Raw genomic sequence first — 21004 nt, 5'->3', positions numbered from 1 at the left:
CAGATATAATTATAAAACCTAAATATAGCTGGGATCCAGCCTACAGTTTTCAGCCTGTTTATAAAACATGCCAAATATCAGATGGCATGCAAAGGGGGATGTGTTAATAGCAGATAGCTGAAACACTGGGTGTAATTTCTAGAAAAGACTAAAGGGTTTGACTAAGCTTTTGGCAGAGCTGTTTTACAACATACTATTTCTCTTCAATTCTAACTGCTTAGAAATAGAAATGACTTGAAATAAAGGAGGAAAGTTTATGTAAGTACCTCAAGCATTGTTCTTCTAAGAATGTTTGTTTTCTACGCAGGGAATATAAATATGGAAAGCATGGTACCAAACACCAGAATGTTTATATTGTGAATGTAAAATCCCTAAATTATCTACCCCCTCCACTCCATAATGTAATCTTATAAAATTTGAAGGAAAAATAAATGAGTCTTGAATTTGGAATCAGAAAAGTTGTATTTAAAGGTCTCGCTGTTTATACAGCTTTGCAACTTTTCTTGTTTACAAAATTGGGAAATGTATTGCCCTTACCTATTCTGCTATAAAAATGCAATAATTAAGGTATTCTGATGGCTCGTTGATAGTTACTATTTGCTTCTGCCTGCTTTGGAGACTGCCTTTAAATGTTTTAGATATATCTTTTCTACCATTTACAATGATGCATTTTCTTTCTATTTCTTTTTATTTTTTAAAATTTAAGTGAGAGGACAGGAGATGGGGAGACAGAATCCCGCATGCGCCCTGACTGGGATCCACCAGGCAACCCCCATCTGGGGCCGATGCTCACAAGCGAGCTATTTTAAGCACCCGGGGCCAATGTGCTTGAACCTATCAAGCCATGGCTGTGGGAGGAGAAGAGAGAGAGAGAGGGAGAGAGAGAGAAAAGGAGAAAGGGGAGGAGAGAAGCAGATGGTCACTTCTCCTTTGTGCCCTGACTGGGAATCAAACCCAGGACTTCCACACACCAGGTTGACACTCTATCACTGAGCCAACCAGCCAGGGTCTATAAGAATGAATTTTCAACGTTCACTTTTTCCCATTTATCTATTACTTCTCTTATCACCCAAGAAAAAAATCAACACTTTTCACACAGTATGCAAGGTCATCATCATCATGTCACTCAGGCTCCATAACCAATTTATTAATACCTCCCAAATAATTGATGATAAAACTGGCTATCTAGTTCCTAAGTCTATACAGCCAAGAAGCAGAAAATGAGAGACAAAGCAGTTGCCAGAAGTGAGAGCGGCCAAAAAGTGGAAGGAAAATGAGAGAAAAGACCAGATTCCCAAGGTACCACTGCTTTACAACACAGTATCTGTGTCCATGAAAATGATGCTTAGTCACTAAGAAAAAGGTGACAGTGCATTTCATACACTCTTTTAAGATGACAGAAAAATATAACTCTAAAATTAGAAAGATTTACTTCAAAATGGTTCAGATTTTTGCTATAAAAAGATAAATTTTCATTACACTCAAAGTTTACCTTCTAGAAACGGAGCAAAGTAAATGAGGTGTTATAATGTACAAGGCTTGGGTGTCTCTGCCGTAAATGCCCATCGGTGTCATTTATGCCAATCTCTCTAAAGCTTTTTGTGACATCTTCTTAAAAATAAATTATCTCCATATGGGATCATTCTTCTTTCATAATCTGTTGTGTTGTATCAGAAGTGTGGATTTTGGTAAGGCGATAAAAAGTTCCATTTTACTGTCTCGGTAACATTACTGCAACTCTAACAAATCTGAGTCTAGTAATCCTATTTCCTTTAGTGACACAATAACTGGGACCTTCTGAGATTAGGAAGAAAATCAAATTTCAAAATCAAAACCACATTCCAAATTTCTTAAAAGATGTTTTTTTGTTGTTGTTCAATTCTTTTGTAAAAACATTGGTCACAATTTAACATACAATGGCAACAAAATGCACCCAATTTACATGCATCAAGAAGTCAATATATCATAATACATGGACAATGTAAATTTTAAACAAACAGTACTAAAAAGAAGCTCACGTTGCATTTAACCATAGTTATAGTGCTCCCAATAAAGAAATAACTATTGTGAAAAAGAATTCCAGTTTCAATCTGAAATAAGGTTCCTTGTGACAAGCAACAAATTAACAGTTACATAAGGTAATTTTTTTCAGAAATCAATTTACCATATTAATGTAGAATAAGATCTTGAAAAAAAGATGTATCTTAGGTTAAAGGACAAAAGGGTGCCATTTTTTGAAAAGTAATTTCCTCAATGATGCAAATTTTTTATTGTGTCCGTAATTTAAAATATTTTTCAAAAATGAAGATTTTATGTTACATGATTTCACATCTTAAATAATTCTGTTGAGGTTCAACTAAAGTGAAAGATTCTGTAGGACTGGGTTATTTTCAACGGAAAAACACACAAACAAAAAACAAATAATCACAAGCCCTTTCTAAATTCACAGGCAAGGTTTCTGGATATGGGATTTAATAAGAAAAAAATGTAAGCACCACAATAAATGCTTTTTTCAGAAAACAGAAAAAACTGAAATATACAAGTTAGGGACAAAAGCGCGTAAACATTTACAAAACACTTTTTTGAACAGCACTTGAATACTCTCATCTGGAATAATAAAAATAATTGTTTTGTGTGTATAGTATTATGTGGAAGATATAAACCACAATTCTGTTTAAGATACCAAGTTCTATAATTCTAATCTGATTAAATGAGACTATTGTGTTGACATATAATAATGGTATATAATTATTTTTATAATTATGGTTTATTTCTTTCCTTCAAAAAAAATCTATAATTAAAGGATAGCATTAAATTATTTTGAAGTGCACTGAGGAGAATTTATGATAAATTACCTAGCAGGAAAAATCAGCTCCTCTGAACAAAAGAGCCCAAAGTAAATATATGGAAATATAACTTTTAAATATGGAGCTGTAAATACAGTCATTCTATAAGTTTCCTTCTTTTGCACCTACTTACCAACATAAATAATTTCAGCGGCCAAAACAGTAATTTTAATTTCCGTTTTTCTCCTCCATGTTTAGCCTGTGTAACAAGCTAACAAAGTCAAAGGTTCATACAGTTAAAATTCATGACTCCTATTCTGTTACACTTCAGTCAGATATACAAGACTGGAAACACAAAACTTTAACCTAGAACGTAATTTAAATACCACACACACAAAAAGAAAAAAAGACCAAAAACCCCCCAAAAAAACAAAAATGGGAGAAAGGAGTTCAACTCATGTAACTTTTGATTATTAGACAATGTATAGCAAAAAGCAAAATATTAAATATTTAGTTTTTACCTCAAAAGAAGTTATGCAGAAATAAAATTCACTAACCAAGATACAACATCAGAATTATGAGTGGGTAGTATTCACTCATTCAATTCACAAGAGAAGACACTTTTGGGGGAAAATCTTTTCCAAACAATATAATTTATATCTCATTAACCGTACAAACATCTTTCGACTTCACCACTTATACCATAAACCTTCTTGACAGTTCCAATTTTCTATTTATCTAAAAAAAATTTTTTAATCTCTTAATTTCCAAGTATCATGTCAAACTCCTTAGTTCACTCTAATTCCATAATCACTATTAAAAAGACCCTAAAATAATACTTAATACTTTCTTCCTCTCAGGGTCAAAACCCACCATGTAATTATACAAAATTGAGAAATTAAAAGTAAACAAATAAATTCAAAATAATGCACTTAACATATATGGTTTTATGTAGTGAGGAGACCAAACGATTGCTACGTATGTTTGATGTCTGGCACTTGAGACAGCAAGGTTAGGAAATTAAAATGAATAACCGAAACTTAAAATAGTTCAAGTCTGCATTCGTTTTGGATAGACGTGGGAGTAAAAGAAATGACTAATTATATGACTGTGAACGTTTATGTGGTAACAGTACAAAATTGATGTTTCCAGGAAGAGTAAAAAATCTTCAACTGATATTAAACATCTTAAGTAATTTGGAAAAATCTTAAGGTTGAATTGTAACCACAGGGAACACAACAGCAGAAAATGCTTCCATGCATGTAAGCGTTAAGTAACAAATAAGCAAACCTGAAGTCAGTACAGTACATCAGTGACTGATACTTAAATGATATTTGGATATATAAAGAAAGAAGAAAAGGTAAAACACTGACTGCCATTGATGAAAATGCTTTTTAACAATTTACATGAAATGATACTAAAACAGTTGTTTTTTTAAAAAGATGTCCTAAGAAAACCAAGCCACAATAAGTTAGTGTTTTCCATAATACATGCTGAATTATTTGATCCCATATCTATACATTGTTACTGTCTTAATTCCTAAATGTTGTGACAGCATATTTAATAATTGAGGTACATTAGTTTACATCTTTTTATAGGTACTCTAAGAGGGTTAATTTTTCTTTTCCAGTTTTTCATCTTCTTCACCTACTCCAAAGAAAATCAAAGGAAACATTCCTAGAATGCAGCCAATAGTCACCCCAACAGCTTTGCCCTAAGGAAACAAAAGAAAACATTTTTGAAAGTTATTTTATCTCTGTAAGGGGAATCCTTTGTTTAAGTATCTATGATAAAAATTACTATGTACTAGAAAATTTAACTGTGACTACATATCTTTTTATCATAATAACAAATATAAAAATAAGCTAGCCCTGGCCAGTTGGCTCAGCGGTAGTGTCGGCAGGGCATGTGGAAGATGCAGGTTCGATTCCCAGTCAGAGCACACAAGAGAAAGGACCATCTGCTTCTCCTCCTCCCCATCTTTCTCTATCTTCTACCACAGCCATGGCTTCAGAGGTTCGAGCAAAAGTTGACCCCAGGTGCTGAGGATGGCTCCATGGCTTCGGCCTCATTGCCGAGCAATGGAACTGTGGCACAGCCAGGCACAGTATTGTCTGGTAGGCACCTGCTGGGTGGATCCTGATCAGGGCACATGCAGGAGTCTATGCTTCCCCACCTCTCACTTAATTAAAAAAAGCATACACAAACACATACACACACACATGATTCTAGAACAAAGGATATTTAAAGTTCAAAGCAACCAGGAAATTTTTTTTATCAAATTAACAAAATAACATCAAAGAAATATTCAAGTAGAAAACACATTAAAAATTATGTACATATATATATATATATGCACACACACACACACATATATATATATATATTTTTTTTTTTTTACAGAGATAGAGAGAGGGATAGATAGGCACAGACAAACAGGAAGGGAGAGAGATGAGAAGCATCAATCATCAGTTTTTCGTTGCGACACCTTAGTTGTTCATTGATTGCTTTCTCATATGTGCCTTGACTGCGGGCCTTCAGCAGACTGAGTAACCCCTTGCTTGAGCCAGCGACCTTGGGTCTAAGCTGGTGAGCTTTGCTCAAACCAGATGAGCCCGCGCTCAAGCTGGCATCCTCGGGGTCTTGAACCTGGGTCCTCCGCATCCCAGTCCAAAGCTCTATCCACTGCACCACCGCCTGGTCAGGCTAAAAATTATGTACATATATTTTAATGTCAGTAGACGGGAAAAAATCCTTATTTTGACCTTAGATGATGTTTGTATTTATTTATACACAGTTATAGAGAAGATTATTTTCTGCTTTAGATTCCTGACTTCCCTGAGTACATAAAATGACCATTGCTGTTAGAATGCCTGTTACTATCATCCATGAAAACCAAGACGTTTCCCCCACCTTTATGAATGCCAGTCAGTGAGTCCCCACCCAATATCCCAATGGGGCATAAAGTCAACAGGGCAGAGAAGAAGAAAAAAATGGGCTATCCTTTCTGGCTCCCTGAGCCAGGCCCCAAAACATATTTTTCCATTTTAAGAGCAGTTACTATAGTATATATAATATTATCAAGCCTAATGACATGAGGCCCGATAGTTAACTAAACTGGAGCTAACCGAAGACTTGAGTACATCTGTAATATTATCCTGCAAGAAAATATTTTCAGAGTTTCAAACAACAAAAAAACTAAACATGAGGTTTTAAAATACAAGTGTATGTCAGTTAGAAACTGCATGCATGTGTGTATTGGCATACATTCTATTATGGGTGAATTTCAGAGTTAGCTTATAACATAACTAGGTGGCCTGCTCACTAACCTCAACTCTATAGGCTGTTTACAACCAAATATTATGTTACAGAATAGAAGATTTGATCCTAACATAAAACAAGTAGAGTCAACAACTAGGGAATAGAATCCCTATGCTTAGGGGGTTTTAACAAAACACATACACACAAATATATATGTATGGACCTGCTTATAATATAGGAAGAAAACAGAATTATCAATTATGTGAGAAGAGTAGAGCCCAAGAAAATAATCTTCTCTTGATCCCAACTGTAGTGTTAATACATTAAGCCAAATTGCTAGAATGTTATAATATCCTTATTCCTCAACAAATCTTGACTGATTGATGTTAGCTAGCTAGTCTCATTTCAATTTATCTACATATAGCAGGATATGGCCTGACCAGGTGGTGGTGCAGTGGATAGAGCGTCAGACTGGGATGTCGAGGACCCAGGTTCAAGACCCTGAGGTTGCTGGCTTAAGCGCGGGCTCATCTGGTTTAAGCAAAAGCTCACCAGCTTGGGCCCAAGGTCGCTGGCTCGAGCAAGGGGTTACTTGGTCTGCTGAAGGCCCGCGTTCAAGGCACATATGGGAGAGCCATCAATGAACAACTAAGGTGTCGCAATGCGCAACAAAAAACTAATGATTGATGCTTCTCATCTCTCCGTTCCTGTCTGTCTGTCTCTGTCTATCCCTCTCTCTGACTCCTTCTCTGTCTCTGTAAAAACAACAACAAACAAACAAAAAAGACAAATAGCAGGATATGGACACACACACACACAATTTTTTATACAGCAATAGATGGTCTAAGGTAGAGCCTGAGAATTTGCACATCTAGAAAATTCCCAGCTAATGGCGATCCTGCTGGTCCTGGCATCACACATAGAGAACCACCGTCCTATACTACCACCTTATCACGTGGTTTTCCCGACCACGGACCGTTTCAGTGAGGCCGCAGTGATCATCCTATTCACTACTGCAGCCTGTCTCCGTCCCAGCACTCCCACCTCTTTCACTCTGCTCACTTTCCTTCTTGTCTTTAATTCCATAACACTGCGAACTATTTGGCAGGTTTTTATACTGTTCCTCTTCTCTCATGCTGCTAGAAAGTTAAGATTCCCCCCCAAAAAGGATCTTGTTTTGTTAACCAATACATTCAAAATGCCTAGATCTGTACCCTGCATACAGCAGTAAACAATAAATATCTGCTGAATGAATGGTAACACCCATCATCTCTAACTCAGACCTCTCTAACTCTGGACCTTTAATCCCAATGCCTACTAGGTGTCACTACTCAAGAGTCCTACTAACATCTCAAATTCAACATGTCCAAAACAGAACTCATTCTCTTCTCTTACGACCAGGGTCCACCTGGCATGCTCACCAGGGGGCAATGCTCGGCCCTTCTGGGTCATTGGCTCGCTGCAATTGGAGCCATTCTAGCACCTGAGGTGGAAGCCATGGAGCCATCCTCAGTGCCTGGGCCAACTTTGCTCCAATGGAGCCTTGGCTGCAGGAGGGGAAGAGACGACAGAGAGGAAGGAGAGGGGGAGGGGTGGAGAAGCAGATGGGCGTTTCTCCTGTATGCCCTGGCCAGGAATCAAATCTGGGACTTCCACATGCCGGGCCGATGCTCCACTGCTGAGCCAACGGGCCAGGGCCCTTCCTCCTCTTCTTTCATTTTTCTTTTTTTTTATTTATTCACTTTAGAGAGGAGAAAGAGTGAGAGAAAGGGGAGGAGCAGGAAGCATCAACTCCCATATGTGCCTTGACCAGGCAAGTATAGGGTTTTGAACCGGCGACCTCAGTGTTCCAAGTGGACGCTTTATCCACTGCGCCACCACAGGTTAGGCCTTTCCTCCTCTTGTTGATTTAACTAGTGGCACTGTGGTCCATCCAGTCTCCTTCCTAGTTAAAGTACCACTCCATCACCCATTATGAGGTTCAAGCTCTTAGCACAGTTTATACATGGACAGAAAAATGTCTTCCCTGTCTGATCCATCCTTAGTCACCCAATGCTGTTTCCTACCACTGCTTCTGTCCACAACTACTACGTATTATATCCCAGCAATACCTAACTTCTGGTATTCCTGTAACACACCCTGCTTTACCATGCTTTCTACTTGCTAGTCAATGTATTTGGGATTCTCTTGTTCACCTAGTAAATGTCTCACCAATAATAAATATCATCTTACATCTAATAATTACCAAGAAATCTCCTTACCAAAAGAAATTTCTTTGCACAAGTGTTAATTTTCTTACCTGTGCTATTGCTATATCTAGTGTACATATAATTCCATTACTGCATGTTACACTAAATTATAATTTGTTTAAATGTCTGGTTCTCTACCTAAACAACCCACAAAAATAACTGTAGTTTATTATTCATTTTATGTCTAATACATAACTGATACTTCAAGATTAACTGAATCATATAAATAATTTTTTAAAAATCTAGTACATCTACAAAAAAATAAGTCAATAAAATTACTCTTCCTCTCAAAACTCGCAAGGCTTGAACAATTTGTGTTAAAAACTCCACTCAAATCAGTTTTAGTCTCAAACTTCTCAAGGGACTGAACTTGCTCTGGGCTACCCAAAGTCATTGCCATAAACCATATAAAGTACTTACCAAATGTGTACTAACACGCGTTTGCCACATGTCAACTTGCTTTGGTGTGAGATCAGGAATTGACAGGCCTAATCTGGAAGCCAAAGCTTCAACGTAGCCTGCAAGTCTTTAAAAATACATGAGGACAGAATATAAATTGTTCAAGAGACATACAAATGTCCTCAGATAGTAAAGAACTAATCATTACAGAAACAAAATAATTTTATCTTTGTAATTTATTTGGCACTCTAGAAATGGTATAAACATTTTCATTAACTTTCATTTTTTTATTGTATATAAATATGTCCAGTTTAAAACTATGTTTATATTACTATATTTAATATGTAGGTAAATTAATTGACTTAGAGAACTTATTCTCTACCATTACTTTGAAAAGACCAATTCAAGGTATATAAACTTTTTTTACAGCTATTAACAATGTCTGCACTTATTCTAAACTCAAAGTAAAGCACTTTAAAATATTACATAAATAACTGTTATCATAAAGCACAAATTTCCAAAATGTATCAGATATATATAATATGAAAAACAGCCTAGAATTTCCAGGATAATCTCAAGAATTAATTCTAAGTTACCATCACTTATTGGATACAATCTTACTTATGAACTGAAAGAAATTTTAAAAAGCCAATTAATCTATGTATACCATCAATTTTGAGATAGATCCCAATGTCAGACATGTTAGGTCTAAAAAACTGTGCCTCTAAGAACTGATAAAATGTAGTATTTGGTATTTTTAATATTTTTTAAAGGCAGAGAAAAAATTAGTTCTTAAAGTCTCCCAACAAAATCTTTATATCTAACTAAAAATGCCTTATGATGAATCTAAAACTACATGACCTTAAAATCTGTTAAGTCATTTGTTTCTATTAAATATAGAAAGCTATCATAGCAGCTATAATACCATTATTAACCTTAATGTTGGAAACTGGGAAATGGAATGTTTCAGGGGTAGCACCATTACAGATTTATGCTAGAAATTTCAGGAATATAAAATTTCTGCCTTGGCCCCAACTCCAGTGCAAAAATCTAATACCTAGGGTTAGATCACTTATAAAGCTGTCTTTGCCTAGATTACAGGGCTAAGTAGACTTCCATTAGCCCCAAATCCAAATTTCAAAACTTATCAATCCAATGAACCAAGGAAAGAAGAAGCAGAACCAAACTGGGAAAGAGACCGTGTTTATCACCACAATTAATGCCAATGTAGTCTACTTTATACTTTCCAAGCTTCCCCAAGCTCAGGAAGCAGCCTAGTCCAATTGCCACTTGAAGAGAAGTGTAAAAGTAGAGAGAAAACTGGCCTTTTCTATGTAGACGTCCTCAGTTTGTTTCATCATTCCTGCCACATGGAGTAAAAGGGCAAAAACTGGCCAAACGCACGTATGCTTTTGGCCATCACTTCCTTCCAAAGGTCTTCCCTCTAGAAAATATGCCCAGTCTGTATCCTCACCTCTGAGCCCTATCTCCTATCCTTCGGGCTTAGTGGCAGGAGGGAGGGGTGGGATAATGGTAGTTTCTTAGTTTTAATCCTGTGTCAGCCTTGGAAATGTCTATTAAAATTTTAAAATATAAATTCTTAGTTTTGCTTACATTATGATAGTTTAAAAATTTTTTTTTGCAAATGTAAGAACTGTTTGAGAAGATTATTAAACACAAATGTCAGAGCCCTGACATATAGAAACATTAATTCTGTATGACTAGGGTGCGACCCAGGCAGCTATATTTGATGCATACAAAAGAGTTAGTATGACTGACTTAGAAATTTTAAATTTAATTCTAAAACATACTCAAAAATAAATGTCTCTTTTAAGTCTTCTCATTTCAAGGAGAATGGAGAAGAGAAAGAGAGGAAGTCAGTACACACAGGCACACATGAACAAATGAATGGACCTACCCAAGTCCAGCTAAGTCTGACACAAGATTTCCCAAAGCAGCAGCTAGAAAAGTGAAAAAAATGGACAAGTGCATTGTTACATGGAAGTCATCAAAATCATTCTAATACATCACTGTGTAATCAATAAAGCACTGGTTTGGAAGCATTACCACATTTCTCAAACTAAAAAACCCCCAATATCCACAGTAACTCATAGGACAGCTCTGAATCTCAAGATTTCATATTCGTCAGCAATTACAGCATTCTACCTCCATGAAGGAATAGTTTTATTTCTGCTGTGGCAGCCAGTTTCCATTTTGATTTTAATATTAAAACATACATATAATATTTAATAGTTGTAACTCTCATATAATACTTGTTAAGGGATATTTGGATATTTGAAAGAGTATTTGAATTTCTCTGAAATTCAAGAAAATCAAGAAGAAATGCCTCTTTCACGAATTCATCTACTTCATATGCTCTAGTATACAACACACAGAGAACTATCCCCAAATGTTACCATCATGAAGAACAGACTGTTAATTGGGGGGAAAGAAGATAGAAACAAACAGGATTTTCCATCCTATATTTTTTTCCTTGATTTTTCTACCCAACTTGAAAAATAAATAACTTAAAAGATAAAAAGGGTAGAAAGGTTTCAAGATAACCAGTAATTAAAAGAAAAACTTTCTAAATGTAGTCAATATAGTAGATTATTGTTACCCACTGACTCACATAAAGTATCTAAAATTTCTTAGGAAAAAAAAAGTGGTACATACACAAAATTAAGAAACAAATAGGATTTAGGAGATAAACTAATAGACATTTCAATGAGTAAATTCATTCAAATAAATTATCCTTTTCTAAACCTAACTTACTCAAATGTTTTTTAAATATATAGACAATAGAATAATAATATATTATTAAATACCTGCCATAGTTGAAATTCCAAAAATAATTCCAATAGACATCTCAATATGGGTTCCCTGAAAATGATTACAAAGAAATTAATTTTAAAATAGTAAAGCTCTAGGGACTAAAAAAATGGCAAAGCATTAATAAAAATGATCAAATAGTCAAACATGCTATAGTAGCAAAATCATATATGAAAATAGGCAGAAATATGCACGTACAATATAGTAATTCATTTAATTATTAAGTTTATGCATCCATGCAGAAATAGCATCAATTTTTTTTCATTTAAATTAGACTCTCAAAAATATAAAAAACAGCAACATATATACAATTCATGATTAAGAATCTCGGAGGCCCTGGCCAAGGTGACTTAGTGGGTAAAGTGTCATCCTGGCGTGCTGAGGTCAGAGGTTTGATCCTCAGTTAGGACATGTACAAGAAGCAATCAATGAGAACACAACTGAATGGAACTAAGTGGAACAACGAATTGATGCTGCTCTCTCTCTCCCCTTCCCCCTTCCTCAAATCAATGATTTATATTTTCTCATCACAAAGAAAGGTGCTTTAAAGCTCTTTGAGCACAAAGACAACAAACTCACCTAAATTTTAAATTGTGAATGCTACATCTATGCTATTGTTATTTATCCTATAAAAGATTAAAAAGACAGACTGCACCAGTTTCTAGGGACCCAAAATATCATAAACTTCAAATGTTATTTTTATAATAAAGCTTAGTTCTTTCGTCATTAAGTACTGACTATCTGATTCATCTACAAGTAACAACAGCATTTAATACAACAGAGCAGTATTTCCACAGCATTTATTTATTGAGTTTGAGTTTCTATATCTATCTCATTTCTCTGAAGAAAAAAGGCGCTCATATGTTTACTTCTAATTTAAGGGGAAGGAACTGATGTAAAGATTAAACTATTCTAGTGGGTTATTACACAGAGTAAGGAAGAAATCCTACAATCTATTGTGCTAGTCCAGTTATAACCCCTGGGCAACGCTACCATAAATGGACTTGATTTTCAAGCTCTCTTGAACACTAATGCTTGAAATTTTTCTAATTCTTAATATTTGTGGAGAAGAAAAAAATGCCCTATCTGTGTGTAGAAATATTGCATTAATCAATTATTTATAAAACTGAAGACGAGCTGAATTAAGTTTTCTTCCATTTTCTTTCCCTTAGGCCTTTTGGCTCCACCCCTTTAAAATCAATTCTTATAGAGTATGGTCCTAACAGCCTGCACAAAAGTCTCCCGGGCACTTAAAATGACAAGGTTGTAAAGGTACTCAAAGAAAGAAGTTTCTGAAGAAGGAAACAAAAACTTGACAGGCACAAAGAATAAAGATGTGTATCTTTATATATGGATACAAAAACAAAACAAGACTGGAGCATTAATATAGAAGAGAAGTACCTGACAGAGCATATGAAAATTAAGTACAGCATCTTTAATGGCAATAATCACTAGTAATGACCCAAGAAGAGTCTTTTGCAATATGTGTATTTAAAAAGTATGTGATTAATCATTTGATTAAATTACAAGAAAATAAAGGTCCTTCTGATAGCATAAAAAGCCTCATATAAAGCTAAAGTCAGTTTGAAGGCAACAGACTATCCATTTCTTTACTTTATTCCATAGTTACATCAAATTTCACCCTAACAGGTGAGTTAGAAATTACAAATTTAATACTAGTTGTCTTCAAGTTATACCTGGTTCAACACCTTAATACAATTAATCTACTCTAGAATTCTAATAGATTCTATCCTAATAAAACTGAAAGAAAAAGAATCCAAAAATCCATTAAGTTACCAAAAAACAATCACAATAACAAAAATATAATTAAAATACTATGGAACTGGCCTTAGTCGATTGGCTCAGTGGTAGAGCGTTGGCCCAACACGTGGAAGTCCTAGGTTCAATTCTTGGTCAGGGCATACAAGAGAAGTGCCCATCTGCTTCTCCATTCCTCTCCTTCCCGCTCTCTTTCTTTCTCTCTCTCTCTCTCTCTCTCCTCTTCTTCCCTCCTCTTCCTCCCCTTCTACAGCCATGGTTCAATTAGAGCAAGTTGGCCCCAGGCACTGAGGGTGGCTCCATGGCCTTGTCTCAGACTAAAAAAATGACTCCAGTTGCAATGGAGCAAGGGCCCCAGATGGGCAGAGCATCACCCCCTAGTGGGTTTGCCAGGTGGATCCCGGTAGGGGCACATGTGGGAGTCTGTCTCTGCCTCCCCTTCTTTCACTAAAACAAACAAACAAACAAACAAACAAACAAACTATGAAACCAAAAGCTTAGTAAGAATAGCAGTCAAGAATAAAGGTCAAATCTACTACAAGAAGTTATATGCAAATTTATTTTTATTACTACAAATAGGGTAGTAGCAGCACAGAGAATATGCCTAACCAGAAGAGGAAGATATCAAATGTCTATGTATGACAAAAGAGAAAAGCAGAACTGGCCCTGGCTGGTTGCTCAGTGGATAGAGCATCAGCCTGGCATATATACATCCCAGGGCACACCAGAGAAGCAACCATCTGCATCCCCACCCTTACTCTCCCCCTTCCTCTCATGTAGCCAGTGACTCAACTGGTTCTAGCTTGGCCCTGAGTGCTGAGGACAGCTCCGTTGGAGCACGTCAGCCTCAGGTGCTAAATAAAGCTCAGTACCCGAGCATTGGCCCCAATGGGGTTGCTGGGTGGATCCTAGTCAGGGAACATGTGGGAATCTGTCTCACTATCTCTCCTCCTCTCACCTAAAAAGAAAAAAAAAGGAAGAAAAAAAAAGCAGAATCAAATAACTTACTGCCTTAAAACAGACATAGCTGTCCCACAATGTTAGAAGACAATCAGTATTTTTTTTAAAAAGGTAAACAATTCTGATGATAATAATGATCACATGTTTCCCTTTTCATAAATTCTGTAGTTATTTATGTATTTTAGTCTTGGCAGTGTATTACAAAGCCTCTAGGAAAATTTCAATGTCCCTGAATTAGTTTGCAATTACTACAGGATAATATTTTTGCCATGCTTATTACTTTTAATCAGGTATTAAAGCCAGTGATTTAAATATTTATTTTAGTATTATGTAAATGATAGCCTGGTGATAGGCCCTGAATTTGGATTTCAATGTAAACTGGAAAAACGAATATTACTAAATTGGAGTCAACCATCTGGGCCGCAAAAAGAGTCTAGTCTCACTTCAACAAATAATGACACATAGGCCTGAGTCACACAGAATAGTGAACAATATTACAATACTTTGATTCTAGAATGTGGGTGTTATGTTTTATTGGTAACTCTATCTAAACACAGATATATGCTACCTTAGATATTTATTTCAAAATGATAAGACCATACTGTGCAGGTCTTATTCAGAATCTAAAAAGCTATCCAGTTTCCTTATTCTGATCTCTCTCCAAAATCCCTGAGCCCCTCTTTATGCAAAATACAGCATCTTAACACTTCCCTCTAGTAAGGTTAATCTTTCAGCATTTGAATATTTAAGGTCTGTGTTATTGAGGAAAAAAAATGATTATTAAGATGGCAGTATGGGGGATAGTAGCTCTCAATAAGACAATCTAGAAAATTGAGTGAATTATGTAAAATTGAGATCAATATTTGCCAGAGACAGACTTTAATTAGCAATAATCGCGCCTCGGATAAACCTCATTGGCTATGATACTGCCACTGCGCAAAGCTGCCACAGAGACTTTAATTCAGATGATTTATTCAAGAAACACAACAAATCTTAACTATAGCTTATAAATTCACCATCATGAGGTTTTTATTATAATTAGATTTGACTTACATTCACTATTTAAATAGTCTAACCAACTCAGAAGTGTCTAACATGAACAGATATATAAATTGCCAATTTGATTCTTATATACATATTAGTAAAATGTTGAAATCAGTCAAAAAACTAGCATTTTGAAATTATATTTTAGAGGCTTTTGCAGACTACTCTGCAAAGAAATTATCCAATAATAATCTATACAATATACATTATCCTTTTATTACTATTTTGAAACCAAATATTCTATTTATGTTCATTTGTACTGGTACATACAACCTCCAAAATACTCAAAAGCAAAAAACCAAAACCTTGCATTTCTCATACGCATTTTTCTCACATTCAATAATAAAAAGAAATCATTACTTTTTTTTAGCAGTCTCCTACACAACAGCTAGAATTTACAGAATTTTATTAAAGTTTGAGTCAATGAAGAGAAGTGGAAAGGGCACTGGGTAGTTTCAAAATAGCTGCATTTTAATCATGGACTTATTTCCGACTTTAGCATCTGAACCCAATACTGGCATCTATTAACAAAGATGTCACATAACAGTAAAAAAGGTAAGTAACTAAGCCATCCCTGAGACTAAACACTTTTAAAGAGCATCCTCACATTGACCACAGCAAAAGAAAACTTTAACACTAAAAAGGAACAAAGACACTTAGCCATCTTCTGGTTAAATGGTTTAAAGATTTTTGCATGGGAAAGTTAAACAAGGAACTATCAGATAACATATACGTGATGTGTACTGCTGATACAATTAAGGAACATCAGAAAATTTTACATACTTTTTTCTTTAATAAGAATGTTGCAACTAGAACAGGGTAATATAGACCCAAAAAATGTGCTTATTATTTGTACGTGCTTTACCAATTGAGCTATGTTTAATTAACATAAAATATAGTAAAATAAAAAGCTTCATTCATTCTGATGTTAATGCAAACTTTATAGCTACAATATGCAAATTATTAGGAAAATTTAGACCACATAAATTTCTTTTATTAACTCAAAATAGAAGGGGTGAGAGAAAGAACTTACTGCAACAATCATAATTGCATTATCCAAAAAGCCAAACCCTACGAAAGGTATCGCATTGTGGATGAATACTGAAAAACATCAAAAACAGAAAAATATATTTTAAGATTTCTATAATTTTAAAATGACAAAAAAGACCATATGATTAAAGTTTCCTAAATAGATCTGATAAGCTTTGGAATTTGCTTTCCATTCCCCATAGCCAAAAGTCAGCTCCTGCTATAAGTTTGGCTACGTGGTAGAAGCTATACTAAGAAAGAAACAAAATAAAAACATGTAACATGTAAAACAATTGTGTTAGGGCTTTTTGTGTTTTCTAACTGGAAACATACACACAAATTACATACAGTTAACAGCGGAACAAATAAGTAAATACATATTAATGAATACCATGTTTTACCTATTTAATTGATATAGACATCAATCTGTTTCTCTCTTGCACCTAAAGACTGATATCATAAAATTGATTTCTACATTAGAAATTAGAAAAAAAATTCCCTGAATCAAATTTCAGGGAAGCTATTTAGTCATTTTTACTTACTCACTAAATAAATTTTTAAAGAAATGTTAGAAAAATGTGATCATCTCATTTATATTAGATGTGCAAAATCTTTTTCCTCCTCTCAATGCCAGTATCCCAAAATGCTTTCACAAACTATAAAAAAATATATTTTATTTAAGTCAAAATGTCACTTGGCCTGACTGGTGGTGGTACACAGCAGATAGAGTGTTGACCTAGAATACTGACGACCCAGGTTCAAAACCCCAAGGTCTCTGGCTAGAGTGCTGACTCACCAGCTTGAGCGTGGAATCATAGACAAGACCCCACTGTCATTGGCTCGAGCCCAAAGGTGGCTGATCTGAAAGCACATGCTTGCTGACTTGAGCCCAAGATTTGAGCCAGAGGACAATGGCTTGGATTGAGCCCCATGGTCAAAGCACATATAAAAAGCAATCACGGAGCAACTAAAGTGACTCAGCTACAAGTTGATGCTTCTCATCTCTCTCCCTTCCTGTCTGTCTGTCTGTCTCACTTAAAAAAGATTTATATATAACTTTGCCTTCTTCTACACAAGGCACACTTTACCTCATCTATCTAGTATATAATCTGAATAACCCGAGATAACAGCAGTCTAACTAAGAACTAATACCTATATGGTTTTTATACATTTAGCCTCATTTTTGCTTCTTCAGCACATTTCAGAATGCCTAGTGCATAGCAAATGCTCAATAAACATTAGTTAATGAAGTTGAGGACCACTAACCTGGAAAGGAAGAGAATTCCAGATTGAGAGAATTGAAGGCAGACTGTGAAACAGATTAAAAGCTAGGGATAGTTAAAAGACTTTATTCTAATTAATCTATAAAACTGCCAAGGTATAGTCAACATCAGTTCAACTGAGGACTTTTTTTTTTAGATAAACATTAAAGCTCTGAGTGCTATATATCATACCAAAAAATTAAGTCCCTTAAACTAACTGGTTATGTGTTCAGTGTCAGTGACTTTATAGCCTCTTTGTTAGGCAGTAACACCCACAAATAATATAATTAAAAAATAATCCATAAATTATGAAAGTTCAATATTACTGTTTATAATGAGCCAATCCAGGAAGGCTAATAAACAGTTCATAAAAACCTACAAAAAACAAAAAAAATTCTACCCACAACCTCTATCAAAGGCTAAAATCAAGGGAAAACAGTATATATCCTAGGTCTTTCAGAATTCTTCTTGTTATCAAGCAAAATAAAGAATATTTTAAATGATAAAAATCAAATAGCAAATGATGAAATAGGATTTTTCAATTAAAGAGTCTAGTCTTATTTCTTTGACCTTGTGCCTAAGTCTAGTTGATTTACTACTAGACACTCAAAATTATATATATATATATTATAATAAGCAGCCAAAACACATACACAATCCCAATTTCCACAAGTATAATACCAATTTGATAGGTCAAAAGAGTATAATGAAATTTTCTTTTTAAATTTATTAAGTGAAATGCTTTACAGTGAAGAAAAAGCTAGTTAAATATATCTCTAGAGAGAAGTCTCCCAAATCATATTCTCAGTTGCCTTTGAAATGTAAATATAGCAAAGTATCTAGAAACATTTGGGATTACTCAACATTTTGGCATCTCTAAAACTGGCCAGTTACATGCTAAGGCTATTAAACTAAAATTAGATTAACTGCTATTAATAAAAACTTGGTCGATAGAACCAAGGCACATTGCTATCATAATAACTTTGAACTATAAAATACATCAAATGTTTATATTCAGATCTAAATAAATGTAACCTATAAATGAAAATTTATTTTCAATCCAAAGGAAAAAATATATCATTTTCAAAAAGTTAAATAAACATATACTAGATACTCCACTGGGCACTTGAGATACAAAGATAAATGTGACTTGGTTACCAGCCCTTGAGATATTTGAGTATGATAATACATCCATATAAATTTCAATATGACCAAAAGCTCTGGCCTGAGCAGCAGAGCACTGGTCCGGATGTAGAAGTCCCGGGTTCAATTCTGGATCACGGCACACACAGAAGGAGCAACCATCTGCTTTTTCACCCCTCCCTCTTTCCACTCTCTCTTTCACCTCTCTCTTTCTTCTCCTCCTGCAGCCATGGCTCAAATGGTTTGAGCAATTTGGTCCCGGGCGCTAAGGATGGCACCATGGCCTCACTTCAGGTGCTAAAATGGCTTGGTTGCCAAGCAACAGAGCCGCGGGCCCAAATGGGCAGCCATTGGCCCACAGAGGGCTTGCTGGGTGGATTCTGGTTGTGGTGCATGCGGGAGTCTGTCTCTGCCTCCTCGCCTTTCACTTAATAATAATAATAATTTTTTAAAAGGCCAAAAAAAATGATAGTAGTATTATATAGTGCTATGGATATAGGCTGTATGAATATAGGCCAGGAGAATCAGGAAAGATTCCCTGAAAAAGAGAAGCCTTAAAGAATTCTTAAACTGCTTTGGTATTTAGGAAAAGTTATTTATTTCTAGCATAAATTATATTCTACCTCTGAGAGAAAAAAAGAACTGAACATTAAGTAGGTATTTAAAAAAATTATATATTTGCTCTCCAGTATGTAATGATCTTTCAATTCGTAATTTCTTCAATTTCCTTTGGGAAATACTGTTCTATAACTCAGCAGTTATTAGCAAATCACATCTAATATTTAGCTTTAACTTAAAAATCTACTCAAAGTCACTGTACTAATAAATAATTATCTTCTTCTACTGTCTTTTAATAATAAACTCCCAAACTATTTGACATTACTTCAGTGTTAGCCTTTGAATATTTATTCTTATCATAATAAAGACAGTACACCAGCAGCATCATAAGATTCTTCTTTCTGGTGGATTAAAATGAATTTTACTTCCTTCATTACTACAAACAGCCAGAAATATTTTCTTTATCACAGAAGAGCTGTACCTAGCCTTGAGCTAGTAATTCTAGTTCAGCAATTGCCCAACTTAAATCCAAACTAAAGAAAATATATCCTTTTTTCTGAGAATTAAAAAAAAAATCCATAAGTATAATTCTGCTTCTAGATGGTAAATATTTGAACAGTAATATAGTTAACAATATTAGACATGCCAGAATATTGTGATATGTCATTAACAAAGTTTATAAACTTTTTGCTTCGGCTTAATAAATAGGATAACCCACTCTATCTGGAAAGATTTAATTTATTGACTCTTTTGTACTATCAATGAATGATATAGTTATTTCAAGTCCAAAAGACAAATGCACAATATTTAACAATTATAGATCCATTACCATATCTCAGCTGTCCTGGGGTGGGTGGTGGAGCTTCCAATTTTTCTAAAGGGGAAAAAAAGGTTTTGTTCAAGAATTAGTTACTGTAGCATGATTTCTTTTTTATTACAATGAAGAAAACCCCAGTAGACTTATAAAATGGGAAATTATCGGACTTTATTCCTAAATTATCTTTTGGATAATGGGCCAAAGTTATCCATAGAGAAAATATTAGTTGGTATAGATTAAATACAAGGCTACAAACCAAAACTCACTTTAGTTACAAGCCTGCCGCTGACTCTATAACCCTGAATAAATAATTTGTTTTTGTTTTTTTAAGTCCTTGCAGCTATATAGTAAGCCTGTTTACATTAATTACAGCTTTAAAAACTTCAAAAATATAGCTACCCTTCTTTAAGATGGCAACGCTACATGACTTAAGAAATGCAAGTACACATAAATATTAATAGTGACAAAAATAATATTCAAATAGACCTAGATGTCCTTCAAAAATAGAAAACTTCTACTTTTAAAGCAATGTATTACGATTGTATTCTGTTCCTTAATTAGTCTCCCTTGAAAATATACTAAATATTTTGAGTTTTGAAACCTATACTACTGGATAATATAGAATATTCTACACAGTAAAATGACCTACAACAGTGGGATCTTATTCAACAAGTAAAAATATACTATTTATGCTTGACCAGGCAGTGGCAAAGTGGATAGAGTGTCGGCCTGGGATGCTGAGGACCGAAGCTGGAAACCCTGAGGTCACTGGCTTGAGCATAGGATCATAGATACGACCCCAACGTTGCTGGCTTGAGCAAGGGGTTACTGGCTTGGCTGGAGCCCCCACCTCCCTCCAACAGGTACATATGAGAAAGCAATCAA

The 21004-nt window shown here is 35.0% G+C and overlaps 1 protein-coding gene and 1 non-coding gene across 3 annotated transcripts in view; both read right to left on the bottom strand.

The window, feature by feature from the left end:
- Positions 1-1483: 1483 nt before the first annotated feature.
- The window catches only part of TMEM65 (transmembrane protein 65), a 44541-nt gene continuing 25020 nt past the window's right edge, over positions 1484-21004 (bottom strand). For both annotated transcript variants that reach the window (XM_066265712.1, XM_066265713.1), the window contains 6 exons: positions 20132-20176; positions 16344-16411; positions 11524-11578; positions 10614-10656; positions 8717-8822; positions 1484-4500 (listed from right to left, as the gene is read on the bottom strand). In XM_066265712.1, the coding sequence (XP_066121809.1) occupies positions 4399-4500; positions 8717-8822; positions 10614-10656; positions 11524-11578; positions 16344-16411; positions 20132-20176 (419 nt within the window). In that variant the 3' untranslated portion in view covers positions 1484-4398. The remainder of the gene's footprint in view (positions 4501-8716; positions 8823-10613; positions 10657-11523; positions 11579-16343; positions 16412-20131; positions 20177-21004) is intronic.
- LOC136332596 (U4 spliceosomal RNA) lies at positions 15075-15210 on the bottom strand. The gene has a single exon (XR_010730779.1). It is a non-coding gene; the product is annotated as a U4 spliceosomal RNA (small nuclear RNA).

Source organism: Saccopteryx bilineata, chromosome 3 (genome assembly GCF_036850765.1).
Source record: "Saccopteryx bilineata isolate mSacBil1 chromosome 3, mSacBil1_pri_phased_curated, whole genome shotgun sequence".
NCBI classification, from domain to species: Eukaryota; Metazoa; Chordata; class Mammalia; order Chiroptera; family Emballonuridae; genus Saccopteryx; species Saccopteryx bilineata.
Note: the sequence above shows the minus strand (reverse complement) of the source record. Positions and strands in the feature narration are given on the sequence as shown.